At 37.0% G+C, this 17708-nt stretch overlaps 1 protein-coding gene across 7 annotated transcripts in view; it reads left to right on the top strand.

Annotated features, from left to right (window-relative positions):
* LOC128694541 (rho guanine nucleotide exchange factor 11) overlaps positions 1-17708 on the top strand; it is a 474507-nt gene that overhangs the window by 180200 nt on the left and 276599 nt on the right. For all 7 annotated transcript variants that reach the window (XM_070095938.1, XM_070095936.1, XM_070095939.1 and 4 more), the window contains 2 exons: positions 3244-3342; positions 10589-10681. In XM_070095938.1, coding sequence (XP_069952039.1) covers positions 3244-3342; positions 10589-10681 — 192 coding nt within the window. The remainder of the gene's footprint in view (positions 1-3243; positions 3343-10588; positions 10682-17708) is intronic.

Below are 17708 nucleotides of genomic sequence, written 5' to 3' on the forward strand. Positions count from 1 at the left end.
GTTTGAGTTCCTCTCTTTCTCTGTTACTTGGACCTTGGATTACTGGCCAATTCTACAGCTGTCTCCACTGTGATTGGAGTAATGATAGAATTCCTAGTGGTTCATCAGTTTTTCACAGGAGGTAAATGGTTTTAAAAATAAAAAAAAAAATTATGTCAAAGCCTGACGACTGGCAGAAACCGCTACGCCCTCATATCAGCTGTTTTTCACTTCTTGTCAGTTGGTGGCTCAGGTGGCTGGTTGCTGCTAGATGGCTCTAGTCTCTGAAAGTGAGAAACTAAAAAATAAACTAGTCCATTCTGGGAGAGTGCAGAGTTGAAAGAGGTATGCATAGTCTGTACTGGGAGAGTACAGACTATGCATATGAGGTACGTGATAGTGCAGTGGTAATGTTTATAGTGGGTCATCAGGTTCTATGCAAAAATTCATTTCTCAATCTTCAGAATCATTTGTTGTTAATGGATTAATATACGATGTGCATGCTAGTCTTGGAGAGAGGTGCAGGCTTAAGAGAATTGCCAATAGTGATAATGACTCTTAATATACTCCATGGAAAGTAGAGAAGAATCCTTCCTCCTTAAGCCATATATGTCTTAAGAGGTGACTAAAATTCCGGGAGCAAGGAGCTAGTAATACCTTCTGCATAAATTACTAAATCTAAAAAGAAGAAAAACTTCATATAAGTGTTTCTTATTTTTCGGGTCACCCTACCTCAGTGGGAGATGGCAATTGTATTAAAAAAAAAATCTTATATAGAGTGAGTTTTCACAGTTGCTCTTTGCTGATATCCATTTTTTTTTTCTGGTGTCACTCTGCTTTGAGAATTTGCAGAAGTTGATGAAGAAATTTGGAGTAATGAGTAAAAGAAGGAAGGTGAAACTTCATAATATAGAAAAAAGGAAGTTGATGAGAGTAGGATGTCTAGGGAATATAAGATTGGAATGAATGCACATGGAGGAAGTTAATGTCTTATGATATTTAAAGTGGAGGTGTTAACAGATGAGTCTAGGAAAAATTAGGTGAATCACAAGCTCCACACTAAGATATTTGTTTCATTGAAGATTAACAGTACTAATTGTAGTTAGGCTGATCTTACATATGTTTGGCATACCTAAGTTGTGTTTATTTTTGTATATTTATTAAACTTAGGTTTCCTAACTATCTTTTGACATACAGTAGATGTAAAACTTGCATGTATTATATTGTTAATTTTGGAATTGTTGTATATTGATGAAGAAAGGGAAGTAGTAATTTTATGTATTGAACAGGGAGGTATAACATCTTGTAGGAGTGGAGAAGAGCCAGATGTGAGTGTGGGAGAAGTGTGACAGGCACTGGGTTGAATCAAAAGGAGTAGAATAGCTGGGATAGATGGGATCAAAACATATTTTAAAAGCTGGTGGGGATGTAGTTTTGGAATGGTTGGTGTGTTTGTTCAGTATGTGCACAAAAGTGAAAGAGTTACCAAGAGATTGGCAGAGAGCATGCATAGTTTCTTTGTATAAGGGAAAGGGGGATAAAAGAGAGAGTAAGAATTATAGAGGAATAAGTCTGTCATTTGTTTGCTGTTTGGAGCAACATCTGAACTGTTGTATCTGCATACTTCTGCAAAGACAGTGATTATGTGTGAATGATGGTGAAAGTGTGTTTCTTTTTTTGGGTCACCCTGCCTCAGTGGGAGATGGCCAGCATGTTAAAAAAAAACAAAAAAAGTCTGCTGGGTATTCCAAGTAATATGCATAGTAGAGTTATTATGGAAAAATATTAAGGGTAAGACAAAAATCAGAAGTGTAAAAAAAAAAAAAAAAAAAAAAAAAATGAGGAGGTTTCAGGAAGGATGGGGATGTTTAAACCAATTCTTTACATTGAAATATGTAAGTGAACAATACTTAGAGTTAAGGAATTTTATGTTGCATTTATGGCTTTAGAAAAGACTTTTAGTAGGATGGATATGGAAGCAGTGTGGTAGATAATGCAAAAACTGTTTATGGAATATGTGGTAGGTTGTTATATGCAGTAACAGGTTTGTATGTGGATAGTGAGGCTTAGATCAGGGTATGTAACAGAATGGGGGATTATTTTCAATAAAAGTAGGCCTTAGACTGGGAAGTGTTGTCACTATGGTGGTTTATCATATTTATAGATTTTTTTTTAACACATCGGCTGTTTTCCACTGAGGCAGGGTGACCCAGAAAGAAAGAAAAAACTTTCATCATATTTATAGATGGGGTTGAAAAAAAGTGAATGCTAAGGTGTTGGTGGCGAGATGTGGGATTAAAAGATAATGACTTTGATACAAAGTGAAAGTTGTCACAGTTGCTCTTTTGCCATTGACATGGTTCTTTTGTGAGATTCTGAAAAGAACTTGTAAAAGTTGGTGGATTAATTTGATAGGGTATGAAACCAAGGAAATTAAAAGTGAAGATAGGAAATGAAAGACTCTAGGTCAGATTGGAGGGTAGAAGTATGGAAGAAGTAAAAGTGCTCAGATATTTAGTCTATAAAAGATTATGTGAACTGTAGAGTTAATAAGGAAAAAAAAAGGTAAAAAGTGGAATATACCAAAGTATAGTGGTACTAAGACCACTATAGTCTGGAATGGGTGTGAGGCAAGGAGGCAGTTGAGATGTTGTGTGATGTGAATATTATACAGGGAATTTAGAGCTTGGAGATGGGAAATATTTTTTCAGAGGGTTGAGGAGGGGTTGTTTAGGTAGATTTAACATTGAAAGTTAGAGCAAAATTGAATGACTAGGAGGGTGTATAAAATGAGTGAAGGGAAGAAAGGGTAGGGGTTATCCCATCACAGGATGGGGAAGGGGGTAAAGGAGGTTTTGAGTACTAGGGTCTTGGACATTCAGCATTGTGTATGTTAGTATGTGAGTATGAAACTGGTTAGCTGGACTTGAGTCCTTGAGGTGAGACGTGCAGTGCTTGCACCTTCAAGGAGGGGTAGGGAAATTACAGTTTGGATGGCCATCTGAGCTGTGATGTTAGCACACTTCTGTCAAAAATGTGAGTGAATGAGTAACGGTGAAAGTGTTTCTTTTTTTGGGTAACCCTACATCAGTGGGAGATGGCCGGCGTTTTAAAAAAAATTCACATGAATGTATTAAACACTCCTTATATTAAAAATGTTGTAAAAACTTTTATATAATTTCTGCTTGCTTTGTAGCTATATTATTGTATATAATTACTGTAACTGATTATTGATGTTTTGATCATAAAATACTTCTCTTGCAGTTTTTTTATTTAATAACGCACCTTTACAAAGAAGGAGTTGGGAAGGAAATGAAGAGATGGGCTTATGAAATTACTTCTAGTTTTTTATTACCTGGTGCAGTAAGTATCACTTATTTTATTACTGTTGTAATTAATTAAGGACAGTAAATTTTCATTTAGACCTTCATCCTTAGGATGTAATCATGTAGGTTTCCAAGAGTAGTGATGATGGACTTGGCCATTTTTGCTGTTGGAGTGTGAGCAAAGTAACATTTATGAAGGGGTTCAGGGAAACCGGCAGGCCGGACTTGAGTCCTGGAGATGGGAAGTACAGTGTCTGCACTCTGAAGGAGGGGTGTTAATGTTGCAGTTTAAAAACTGTAGTGTAAAGCACCCTTCTGGCAAGACAGTGATGGAGTGAATGATGGTGAAAGTTTTTCTTTTTCGGGCCACCCTGCCTTGGTGGGAATTGGCCAGTGTGATCATAAAAAAAATAAAATAATATTAAAGATATAAGTTTATTTCTGTGGTGGGAGCCCAAGGGGTCCCTTCTGGAATATGTCATACATCTCAATCAATATCCATCATGGAGGCAGCAATTAAAAGTGGCTATCACATCTCGGTCAAAAAATGTGTTAGAGTGTGAGCTCTTTCATCTCCAGGATTCAAGTCTGACTAACCAGTTTCCCAGAATCCTTACAGAAAAGCTACCTTGCTTACACTCTAAATGTATATTCATTACAAACTACATGTCTTTATTTACTCCTATCTAAGGTGCTCTCACACACATGCTAGATGCTAAAGCCTCTAAATCTCACAGCCTCCTTTGTCCATTCTTTCTAATCATTTCTGGGACATCCCTTCCCCCTCTTACTTTCCACCTCACTGTCATGACATCCAACGTTAAAATTGCTGTGTCCATTTGTAAAAAAAAATTCTTTCAAAATAGTAGAGAATCTTTTTTCAAACGCTAATGACACCAAAAGTACTAAATTTGATGGAAATTTACAAAATTACGCAGTCGCAATGTTAGCAGTCTGGGTGCAATTTACACAATTTCAGTCTTATTTTAAGCCAATTCCATTGGTCAGTTCAGTCAAATTCATAACTGTTTTGCTGGTATACCTTCCATTCATTATCAAATGAGCACCAGAAACTACCCATTTAACTGTCAAAACAATCTTATAAGATGTACACAGTTCAGTAATTTGGCCAATTTTACACAAAATTAAAAATTTATTTTATTATTTTTTATTTTAATACACCGGCCGTTTCCCACCAAGGCAGGGTGGCCCAAAAAAGAAAAATTTAAATCATAATTCACTCCATCACTGTCTTGCCAAAGGCATGCCCACATGCATCATTAACACCCCTCCAGAGTGTAGGCTCTGTACTTCCCATCTCCAGGACTCAAGACCAGCCTGCCGGTTTCCCTGAATCCCTTCATAAATGTTACCTTGCTCGCATTCTAACAGCATGTCAAGTCCTAAAAACCATTTATCTCCATTCGCACCTATCTAACACTTATTCATGTTTTCTGGAAGTCAAAGCCCCTAGCACAAAATCTCCTTTACCCCCTCCCTCCAACCTTTCCTAGGCTGACCCCTACCCCGCCTTCCCTCCACTACAGATTTATACTCTCAAAGTACATTCTATTTTGTTCCATCCTCTCGACATGTCTAAACCATCTCAGTAACCCCTCCCCAGCCCTCTGGATAATAGTTTTGGTAATCCTGCACCTCCTCCTAATCTCCAAACTATGGATTCTCTGCATTATATTCACACCACACATTGCCCTCAGACATGACATCTCCACTGCCTCCAGCCTTCTCTTTGTTGCAACATTCACCACCCATGCTTCACACCCATATAAGAGCATTGGTATAACTTTACTCTCATACATTCCCTTCTTTACTTCCCTGGATAAAGTTCTTTGTCTCCACAGACTCCTAAGTGCACTACTCACCTTTTTCCTTTTGTCAATTCTATGATTCACCTCATCTTTCATTGACCCATCTGCTGACACGTCCACTCCCAAATATCTGAATACATTCACCTCCTCCATACTCTCTCCCTCCAATCTGATATCCAATCTTTCATTGCCAAATTTTTTGTTATCCTCATCACCTTACTCTTTCCTATAAAATTAAAAAGATCCAATTTAAAAAGAGTCTGAAATAAACATTTTAGACATTCCACTAATTAAAACATTTTCTCTGTTCATTAATCACATCTCCAGACCTCTCCTATATATACACAATACACAGATAACCCGCACATAGGAGAGAGGAGCTTACGACGACGTTTCGGTGCAACTTGGACCATTTACAGAGTCACACTATGACTTACGACCGAAACATCGTCATAAGCTCCTCTTTCCTGTGTGTAGGTTATTTGTGTATTGTTCCAGTCATGGTATTGTGCCTTTTTGTTATTTATTCTCTCCTGTATATCATTTGCCTTATATTTTTAATTCATGGCAGTAAATCAGATTTATCCTATTTCTCAAATAATAAAATATAACGAGAGATAATTGGTCATTTTCTTTCTGTTTGGGTCACCCTGCCTCGGTGGGAGACGGCCGACTTGTTGAAAAAAAAAAATTGGTCATGGTTTATGACATGCCAGTAATTGAATCAGACCTAGTAAAATCCATAATGCAGACTAGATTGGCCAAAATCTAATATTTTTTCTATTTTGAGCTCAATTTCAAGCTACTTCTGATCCTGAAACCAACCAAAGTCATCCCTATTTTAATATGTCTTCAATTCTGTTATATGATACCAAGAAACAGCCAGTAAATTCATAAAATCCAACCTAGAAAGCAAAGTGCTATTTTCAGTCAAACACAAGGTCTGAGTTTTGCTTTTCCTATCATACAATGCATGGGGCAGGTTTTTTTTGTTTGTTTGTTTGTTTTATTCTATGCATTCTCTCTGCACTGATCAATTCCTTTATATCTAGGCCAAAATTTACCGTTCACAGCTTATCTGAGGGAGCTGAGCTCAAAACGTAGATCTTCATGAAGGACCTCGGCATTTATGTTGTAGATCGATGTTAGGAACTCTGAAAGGGGGTTAATGGAAAGTTGTGTTTTCTTGACTCACGAAATCGTAATGACACGATTGCAAACAAACCATACCCCGGCCGGGATTGAACCCGCGGTCAGAGAGTCTCAAAACTCCAGACCGTCGCGTTAGCCACTAGACCAGCTAGCCACGATAAGATTCGTCCAACTAGGTATATTTCTACACCATAGGAAGGTTAGCATAGGCACCACTGTGACCACAAATACAAGTTTTTACAGAAGAATCTCCAGCTAGCGTGGCCGTGACGAACTCTAGCTCAAGTCCCCTCACTGCCGTCAACATGACTCACGAAATCGTAATGACACGATTGCAAACAAACCATACCCCAGCCGGGATTGAACCCGCGGTCAGAGAGTCTCAAAACTCCAGACCGTCGCGTTAGCCACTAGACCAGCTAGCCACGATAAGATTCGTCCAACTAGGTATATTTCTACACCATAGGAAGGTTAGCATAGGCACCACTGTGACCACAAATGCAAGTTTTTACAGAAGAATCTCCAGCTAGCGTGGCCGTGACGAACTCTAGCTCAAGTCCCCTCACTGCCGTCAACATGACTCACGAAATCGTAATGACACGATTGCAAACAAACCATTTGTGGTCACAGTGGTGCCTATGCTAACCTTCCTATGGTGTAGAAATATACCTAGTTGGACGAATCTTATCGTGGCTAGCTGGTCTAGTGGCTAACGTGACGGTCTGGAGTTTTGAGACTCTCTGACCGCGGGTTCAATCCCGGCCGGGGTATGGTTTGTTTTCTTGTGGTAGTTTTTAAATTCTTTAATATAATATTCTTAGTTCATTTGTCCTGTATTACAAATACCAGTCCATCAAAATATAGGCAGCATTGATTCTCATTGTAACATTGCTAAGCCTCTGGAGATGTTCTAATTATCCCTTAGGTGAACTTCAAAATTTTAGTTGGTTTCCTATTAACCTTTTCATCTTATTAGTGCCTGTTTTTCCTGATGCCTGATGTTTTCTTCTGTATGGTAGTTAATGTAAAACAGGCACATTGCTTATAAAAAGTGTATAATTAATGAGTAGATTAGTTTTATAATTGTTCTGAAAAGCCATTCAAAGCAAGGAAGTGTATTTTTGCACCTTTTAGCCCTTCGAGGGTCCGTCCATAGTTCTACGGCTTTGAAACCAGGGTCCAAGCCATAGTTCTACACCGTGAGTTCAGCTCACCCAGATAAGCTGTGAGTGATAAATTTGGGCCTAGATATGAGAAAATGCATTTATGTGGTAAGTGTGCACCATATAAAACATCCTGCAGCACGCAGTGCATAATGAGAAAAAAACTGCAAATGTGTTTTTGGATTAAAACAGCAAGTTTGCAGTGTATATTTGTATGATTTTTACATTTGTATTCACGATGTCTTGGTCTCATTTGATAGAATGGAAGATATATTACAGAAATAAAGATGATTTTGATTGGTTTTAGTACTGACAATGGCTTGAAATTGAGTTCAAAGTAACAGAAATGTTCAATTTTTGCCAGTGTTCGGGAGTAAACATATGACGTCATGCATCCAATACACATCAACTGGTGGGTTTAATATATGTTCACAAATGTGCTGATGTTATTTAATTCTTACAATATTGCATAACAGTAAATCTTCTATTTTTTGTTGCGAATAAAAATTCATTATATGAATAAAAAATCAATACGGAATTCATTTATAAAGCCTTGAAATGTAACTAATAAACAGAGGAAATGTTATTTTAGTGCCAGGAATGCCTGCATTGTTTTTTCTGGACCCTATTTTGAAATTGGAATATTTTGAACTTTGTGTGAAATTGGCTATATTACGAATTTCCGATCAGTTTATTGGGTAGTTGAAATAGTAGTGCTCAGTTGGTAAAATAGAAGTAATAGTAGCAAAATAGCTAAGAATTTGGTTGACTGGAATGATGTAACTGGTCTAAAATGAGAGTCAAAGTGGGCAAAATCGCTGATGTGTAAATGTCACTGACGCAGCAAAATTTGTGAGAGCATAATTTCATCAATTTTCCATCATGTTTCAGACTTTTTGTTTTATTACCTTCAGAAAAAGATTCTACCATTTCATGAGAAAAAATGACAAAAAACTTTCTTGAAAATTCTTGGACCGTGTGGACCGTGAAAGGGTTAAGAAGATTTATATTTTCAGTGAACTGATTCTTCTATAAAACAGGTGACTTGTAAATTTTTATAGTACAGTTATTGTCGATTATGACAATACAGTACTTGCATTCCTGACAACGGCATCTAATCAAAAAGGAACTGTAGAACACGTGGGGGGAAAATAGGGTTATGATCGTTGGACCCCCCCTCAAAAATGCATTTTTTAAAGCTTTGTAATACATCAAAACTTAAAAGTAATCACATTTTTATTCATTGTGTTATAGTTGTTGTTTCTTGTTAATATGAATGTGTCTAGAGGCTATATATGACCTTGTGCAAAAATATGGTAGTGAGTTCCACAATTATTACTTGCCTCCTCCACAACCACAGTCACCATCAAACATCAGTAAAATTGCCATATATCACCAGCCAGAAGACAAGATCTTTTACTAAATTAATATGCCCGGAGTATTATCCAGCATAATACAAATGTAAACTATCCCAAAAATATGATAATGAGTTCTACAATTATTACTTGCTTCCTTCACAACCACAATCACCATCAAACATCAATAAAATTGCCATATATCACCAGCCAGAAGACAAGATCTTTTACTAAATTAATATGCCCAGAGTATTATCCAGTATAATACGAATGCAAGCTATCCCAAAAAATATGAAAAATGATAAAATCATGAGAAAACCCTCAGGTAGTCAGTCTGTGTCAGTTATTATTGGGTTTAAAGTTGTGATGATCCAAGGGTTTTTGTTTACATCTCTGCTGTGAAAGTGACTACCAGAATGTTTTTGTAAATATAAAACTATTTAGTACATATTAATAAATTTTTTAAATAAAAAAATAAAGTATCATTTATTTTGCATTTTCAGTAATAAAGGTAGTGTTAGTCTCGTGCCATGGTGGCCCTTAACCCGTAAACGGTCCAAACGTATACTATATACGTTTTTTCAACATTTGAAAGTATATAAAAAAAGTAGATTTTTTTTTTTTACGTTTGAAACTGTGTAAAAAAACTTTGATCTACTTTTTTTTTTTTTTTGTTATATTTGAAAATGTAAAAAAATGTAGATCTACTTTTGGAGCACTACACATGTGAACGTAGATCTGCCTGGACCGTTTACGGGTTAATAGCACCACTATCAGCACCTCCCCCACATACATTGTTTTTTTATCACAAAATATGAGTGTACCAACTGAAATGATGCACAAATGTACATGAAGTAGGTACTGTATACACATTACAACCAGGTTCCTTTCATTTTTTTAATTCTGATTACACAGGGGAAGAGAACAGAGGATATACACTGGTAGGAGTCACTCATGGATGGGGACAGTTCCTCTGAACCCCAAATATCTAAGTTATTTATTTTCACTGAACAGAAGTTCAACCACTGAATTGATGCACAGTATATTCAGTATACACAAGATACTGTATTTACGCTGTATTTAGTTTCCTTTCATTATTACCACGATAATGCAAATGGAAGGAAGTAAAGGGTATATTAATCTTGGAGTCCCTCTCAGTTATCTGTAGTATCCTCACATTTTAACCCAGATCATGCATATAATATGAAAACACTCCATGTAATGACATGGTGATAAAAAAAATTCAATATAAATGGTGTATACTGTGGTGGCCCTATGAACTTCAGACACAAACATTTATCATGGCAGTGCCTCAAGGCTTTTCGTTCACATTCTAGTTTACTTACTATACTTTCCACGCTGATATCAGTTGCTAACATATTCAACATTTGTGCAAATACAGCTGTGGTAAGTGAATGACTGTCAATGGCACAGCACTTTGCTAATCCATTGAAATTATCAGTTACTAGCCATTTGTACGGGCTTTAAGCTATTTTTTCTATAGTGTCATCATCATAAACATCACGGCATAATGATCAAAAAACTGCCACAACTCTTCAACCATCATATAGTGAAAATATCCTGAAAAAAAATAATCATGTCTTTATCGACAATCTACTGTATTTTCAAACTGCATTTGCCTAATTTTTGTGCATGTTACATTTATGGAAATTTTATTGTAGGGGGGTCTCATTGTCCTAATTATCTAAGCTCTTTCCTATCTGCTAGATTACAAATGTTAATTATCATTTGATATATTATATAGTATATTTCTTTTATTGCAGCCTCTTCACCTTAGTAATGTTGAAGAAAATGTTTTACACGAAATAGATGAAACCTTGCAGAATGAATTAGACAAAGAAGAAATTCTTCGGAAGGTGAGACAGAGCTTTCACTTTTGTTTTCTAATTGATTATATAAAAGAATTTAAAAACAGTATCATAAGTATGTAGGTAAGATGGGAAGGCAGAGCAAGGGAGTCTTAATTGTATGAGGGATGTCATGATATATGAGCTGCAGGAATATACTTAAACAAGATAAAGAAAATCAAGCTTGACACATGTGACCTTATTAATGCAAGAAACCATGGAAATTAAATTTTATACAGTAAGCCTTCAATAAAAAGGTGTCAGATTTAGCGAAAATTTGTTATTTTGAAAGTTTTGATTAAGCGGATGTAGTCCACTGAATTGATTGATTACCAAACATGGACAGTTGCCAGTAAAACAAATTAAGAATAAATTAGAGTACAGTACAGTAATACCTGTGTCTGTACTTGAAAAGAACATGAATTAAAAATACAGCAAAATACAATAGAGTGCATTACAGAAATTTTTCTTAACTATTCTGGTGGATAGATGAGCTTACAGATGTTCAGTATTCCTGTTTGGTCTAGTGGTGACCCAGAATAACTTATTCTCAGTACGGGTGGGGTTTGAACCCATGACAAGTGAGTCGTAAAACTCCAAGCCAATGTGTAAGCCACGTGCACTGGGCTGGAGTTTTATGACTCACTTGCCATGGGTTCAAATCTCACCCTTACTGTGGTTTGTTTGCAATCGTGTTATTACATTGTTGTGAGTCATACACGTAGATGGCTGGCATCTACACTGTACTTAGTAGTATATTTACTAAGTTCTTTTATTACTTTTATGAATGTCAGACACTGTTTTGCTACACCATGTTCCTCGCACACCCAGGCCACTGAAATGCCAGCCTCCAGCTTCTTCATTAATTCAAGTTTCTGCTTAACAGTTAAGGTCACATGCTTTTTCATGGCACCATAGCTTGCTTTAGAGGCCATTGTTGATAACGTACAGTAGGGCCCCACTTATACCGCAGGTTAGGTTCCAGGCTACCACTGGAAAGCAGAACACCATTTTTTCCACTTATAAATACACCTACCATCCTACTTACGACCAAGCTCAGTTCCAATCAACCGGTCGTAAGTCAAAATGGATGTAAGCCGAACCTTAGAAAATTGCCATGGGGAAGTGGAACAGAATTCTTCCTCCGTAAGCCATGCGTGTTGTAAGAGGTGACTAAAATGCAGGGAACAAGGGGCTAGTAACCTCTTCTCCTGTATATATTACTAAATGTAAAAGGAGAAACTTTCGTTTTTCCTTTTGGGCCACCCCGCCTCAGTGGGATACGGCCGGTTTGTTGAAAGAAGAAGAATATATATTTATATATTATACAGTGGAACCTCAAAAATCGAACTTAATCCGTTCCAGGAGCTAGTTCTAATTTTGAAAAGTCTGAAATTCGAATCAATATTTCCCATAAGAAATAATGGAAATACAATTAATCCGTTCCAGAAACCCAAAAATATTCACACAAAAAATACATTTTGTAGAAATTAATTACAGTTTTACATACATATAAAATAACATACATATAAAATAATACATACATATAATATAAAATAACATTTTTACTTACCTTTATTGAAGATTGGTGATGGCATCTGGAAGATAGGGAGGAGGAGAGAGGGAGTTGGGGTTATTGTTTGGAAGGAGAATCCCTCTCCATGAGGACTTCAGGTACAGCCCTCTCTGGGGTTACTTCCCTTCTCTGTCTTTTAATGCCACTAGGACCAGTTTGAGAGTGTTCACTCAAACATAAACAAAGCTAGACTGCTCACGGCGCCTGCGCAGGGACACAGACAGAGCGGGCCAGTGGACAGGTCCCATACCCGGCGGTCTGAAATTTGAAACACGTTCGATTTTTGGTACACAGTTGTCCAAAAAAATGGTCTTATTTTCGAAACGTTCGATATTTGGTACGTTCGATTTTCAAGGTTCCACTGTATATATATAGAGGTAGTAGGTTGGTAGACAGCAACCGCACAGGGAGTCACTACCGTCCTGCAAATTGTAATTGTTTTACGTCATGGTAGGATTGCTGGTGTCTTTTTATTCTGTCTCATACACATGCAAGATTTCAGGTACGTCTTGCTACTTCTACTTACACTTACGTCACACTACACATACATGTACAAACATAAATATACACACTTCTCTGAGTTTTCTTCTATTTTCTTTCTAATTATTGTTCTTGTTTATTTTCCTCTTACCTCCATGGGGAAGTGGAACAGAATTCTTCCTCCGTAAGCCATGCGTGTTGTAAGAGGTGACTAAAATGCCGGGAGCAAGGGGCTAGTAATTTCTTCTCCTGTATATATTACTAAATGTAAAAGGAGAAATTTTCGTTTTTCCTTTTGGGCCACCCTGCCTTGGTGGGATACGGCCGGTTTGTTGAAAGAAAGAAGATATGTACAGTAGGGCCCCACTTATACGGCGGGTTAGGTTCCAGGCTACCGCCGTAAAGCGGAAATCGCCGTAAAGTGGAACACCCTTTTTTTCCACTTATAAATGCATACAAACACTAGATAACAAGTTTACACTAACATATATTAAGTTAGCAATAGAACCAGGCATCAAAAAACAATAAAAAGGTACAATACACACATAGTGCACTCATTACTTACCTTAAAATATTTATAGTCTTAATCTAGGGTGAGACAAGTAGTATTTATTGTAAGAAATCAAGTGTGGTATGTATTGTAATAGCCTCACCAGGCCACCCCACCCACACATACTATTCTATGATATTTAAGCATCCCAGAGCGATAAAATGTATATACAGTTCACTCATTACTTACCTTAAAATATTTGTAGTCTTAATGTAGGGTCAGAAGTAAGTAAATGAGATAAAACGAATAAATGAGAGAGAGAAAGAATGAATACATGAGAGGGGGCAGGCGCAGTTATGTAAACAAACCAGGGGAAGGTAAGTTTTGTAAACAAACGAAGTGTACACGTCTGGTTTGTGTACAAGTTACATTGTGTACAGGTTGTCTCTACATTGATACGGTAGAATTAATAAAGAAGAACACTCCCATTCTCATGTAACATCATTTTGAGAAGAAATGAAGCTCTGAGTGAAGGCAATGGAAATAAGTCACACTGACTTTTTTGGGTTATCCTAGGTTCTCTACACGTATGTTGTTATGTATGATAATCTATGTAACTGTATTTGTGTATACCTGAATAAACTTACTTACATACATACGAAAGGAATAATTTTCTACAGTTACCCCCAGTAACACATTTACTCTTATGTTAGATTAGAGAAAATGTTATTCTTGGCGTCACTTGTACAAGTTATGTGGCTCCCACATCTTATATTTATGTTTATTTATTCTATTGTGGGGTGTATTTATCATCTTTTTATGTTATGTATCGTGTTTATTATATAATTTTGAAAAAAATATCATGGATGGATTAATGAAAATGTGTATATTACCGTAATATACGACATTTAATGAGACTCGGTATTGTTATTATCACCACTTGTGCAAGTCGTCTGCTACGACATCTCACATTTGTTTATTTATTCTACTGTGGGGTGTATTTATCTTATTTATATGTTATGCATCGTGTTTATTATATGATTTTGAAAAAAATATCATGGATGGATTAATGAAAATGTGTATATTACCGTAATATACGACATTTAATGAGACTCAGTATTGTTATTATCACCACTTGTGCAAGTCGTCTGCTACGACATCTCACATTTGTTTATTTATTCTACTGTGGGGTGTATTTATCTTATTTATATGTTATGCATCGTGTTTATTATATAATTTTGAAAAAAATATCATGGATGGATTAATGAAAATGTGTATATTACCGTAATATACGACATTTAATGAGACTCAGTATTGTTATTATCACCACTTGTGCAAGTCGTCTGCTCACATCTCACATTTGTTTATTTATTCTACTGTGGGGTGTATTTATCTTATTTATATGTTATGCATCGTGTTTATTATATAATTTTGAAAAAAATATCATGGATGGATTAATGAAAATGTGTATATTAACGTAATATACGACATTTAAATGACTCGATGTATGTAAGTTTATTTAGGTACAGGTATACATAAGTATAATTATCAGAGTATATATAAAATATGAAATAACTTTTAAAAACATTTGAAATTTTGGAGTTTCCAGACAAAATGGAGAGACTTAGTGCTTACTGAGCTCATGGAGAATGTAAACAAACAGGGTGGGGCACGGTGACCGTATTAGAAAGTCAGGTGGGGGGAGCCGTATAGTGAGTTTTGGTCATAATTTGAAATGTCCGTATTAGCGGAACGCCGTAAAGCGGAACGCCGTAAAGCGGGGCCCTCCTGTATATCCTAGGTAGTAGGTTGATAGACAGCAATCGCCCAGGGAGGTACTACCATTCTGCCAAGTGAGTGTAAAACGGAAACCTGTAATTGTTTTACATGATGGTAGGATTGCTGGTGTCCTTTTTTCTGTCTCAAGAACATGCAAGATTTCAGGTACGTCTACATACACTTAGGTCACACTACATATACATGTACAAGCATATATATTCACACCCCTCTGGGTTTTCTTCTATTTTCTTACTAGTTCTTGTTCATTTCCTCTTACCTCCATGGGGATGTGGAACAGAATTCTTCCTCCGTAAGCTATGCATGTTGTAAGAGGTGACTAAAATGCCGGGAGCAAGGGCCTAGTAACCCCTTCTCCTGTATACATTGCTATAGTTAAAAAGAGAAACTTTTGTTTTTCTTTTTGGGTCACCCTGCCTCAGTGGGATACGGCCGGTTTGTTGAAAGAAAGAAGATATGTATATCCTAGGTAGTAGATTGGTAGACAGCAACTGCCCAGGAAGGTACTACTGTCCTGCCAAGTGAGTGTAAAACGAAAGCCTGTAATTGTTTTACATGATGGTAGGATTGTTGGTGTCCTTTATTCTGTCTCATGAGCATGCAAGATTTCAGGTACGTCTTGCTACTTCTACTTACACTTAGGTCACACTACACATGCATGTACAAGTGTATATATACACACTCCTCTGGGTTTTCTTCTATTTTCTCTCTAATTCTTGTTCTTGTTTATTTCCTCTTATCTCCTTGGGGAAGTGAATCAGAATTCTTCCTCCGTAAGCCATGCGTGTTAAGAACATAAGAATGGAGGAACAGTACAGAAGGCCTACTGGCCCATACAAGGCAGGTCCTTATCAAAAGGACCTCTACCCAAAGCTATCCAAGAATTAACTCCCATTCCCAATGACACCAATCAAACCCAGCCCTTCCCATTCATATATTTGTCCAATCTTTTCTTAAAGCTACCCAGTGTCCTAGTCTCTATCACCCTACTGGGAATATTGTTTCACGCATCCACAACTCTGTTAGAAAACCAGTACTTACCTATGTCCTTTCTAAATCTAAATTTTTCCAACTTAAATCCATTATTTCTGGTTTTTACCTGGTTCGACACACTCAGTACTTTATTAATATCTCCTTTGTTTATGTCTGTCATCCACTTATACACTTCAAAGATATCTCCCCTCATTCTACGTCTCCAGAGAGTGGAGATTTAAGGCTTTAAGTCTATCTTATTACGGGAGATTCCTTACACAGTAAATAATTTTAGTCATTCTTCTCTGTATGTTCTCCAATGAGTCTATATGCATCCTGTAGTAAGGAGACCCAAAACTGAGCAGCATAATCTAAATGAGGCCTCACTAGTGATGTAAAATAACTTTTGGACTTCTGTTACTTATACTTCTAGAGATAAATCCTAGTAATCTGTTAGCCTTGTTGTGCACACTAAGGCACTGCTGTCTTGGCTTTAGATTTCTGCTTACCATGACTCCCAAGTCTTTTTCACATTCTGTATGATCAAGCTTTACTTCACCTAGTTTATAGCTTCGAGGGTTATTTTCATTACCAAGGACTGTACCTTCCACTTATCCACATTGAACTTCATCTGCCATTTTTCAGACCAAGACATTAATTTGTCCAAATCCTCCTGAAGTTCATTGCTGTCCTCCTCAGAATGAATTATACGGCCTATCTTTGTGTCATCAACAAATTTACTCATGTCACTCGAATTCCCTTTATCAAGGTCATTAATGTAAATTATGAGCAAGAGAGGGCGTAAAACTGATCCTTGTGGAATGCCACTAGTGACTAATCCCCATTCAGATTTGACCCCATTAATGGAAACTCTCTACTTTCTATTGGTAAGCCATGCCTCTATCCATGCTAGAACTTTACCATGAGCTGCCACTTTTCTTAAGTCTCTTGTGAGGCTTTACTAAAATCCGAATAAACAATATCATATTCTTTATCACTGTCCACTGCCTCAAATGTTCTGTTGAAGAACATCAGTAAATTTGTCAGGCAGGAACGATATCTCGTGAACCCATGCTGAGATTCATTAATCAAATTATGCTCTTCAAGGTGACTTATAATAATGTCAGCTATAATTATTTCTAATAACTTGCCCACTATAGATGTCAGGCTTATTGGATGGTAATTTGAAGGAGTGGACTTATCCCCTGATTTGAATATAGGAACCACATTAGCCATCTTCCACAACTCTGGCACAACACCGGTAAGGATGGACGCATTAAACACATTTTTTAATGGCTCACTAAGGTACATCTTGCATTCCTTAAGTACCCTGGAAAACAGCTCATAGGGTCCTGGGGACTTATTTTGCTTCAGTTTGTCTATCTGTTTGATAACCATGTCCCGTGTGACAGTATTTTTTTTTTTTTTATCACACTGGCCGATTCCCACCAAGGCAGGGTGGCCCGAAAAAGAAAAACTTTCACCATCATTCACTCCATCACTGTCTTGCCAGAAGGGTGCTTTACACTACAGTTTTTAAACTGCAACATTAACACCCCTCCTTCAGAGTGCAGGCACTGTACTTCCCATCTCCAGGACTCAAGTCCGGCCTGCCGGTTTCCCTGAACCCCTTCATAAATGTTACTTTGCTCACACTCCAACAGCACGTCAAGTATTAAAAACCATTTGTCTCTATTCACTCCTATCAAACACGCTCACGC

The sequence above is a fragment of the Cherax quadricarinatus genome, chromosome 51 (genome assembly GCF_038502225.1).
Source record: "Cherax quadricarinatus isolate ZL_2023a chromosome 51, ASM3850222v1, whole genome shotgun sequence".
In the NCBI taxonomy this organism is placed as follows: Eukaryota; Metazoa; Arthropoda; class Malacostraca; order Decapoda; family Parastacidae; genus Cherax; species Cherax quadricarinatus.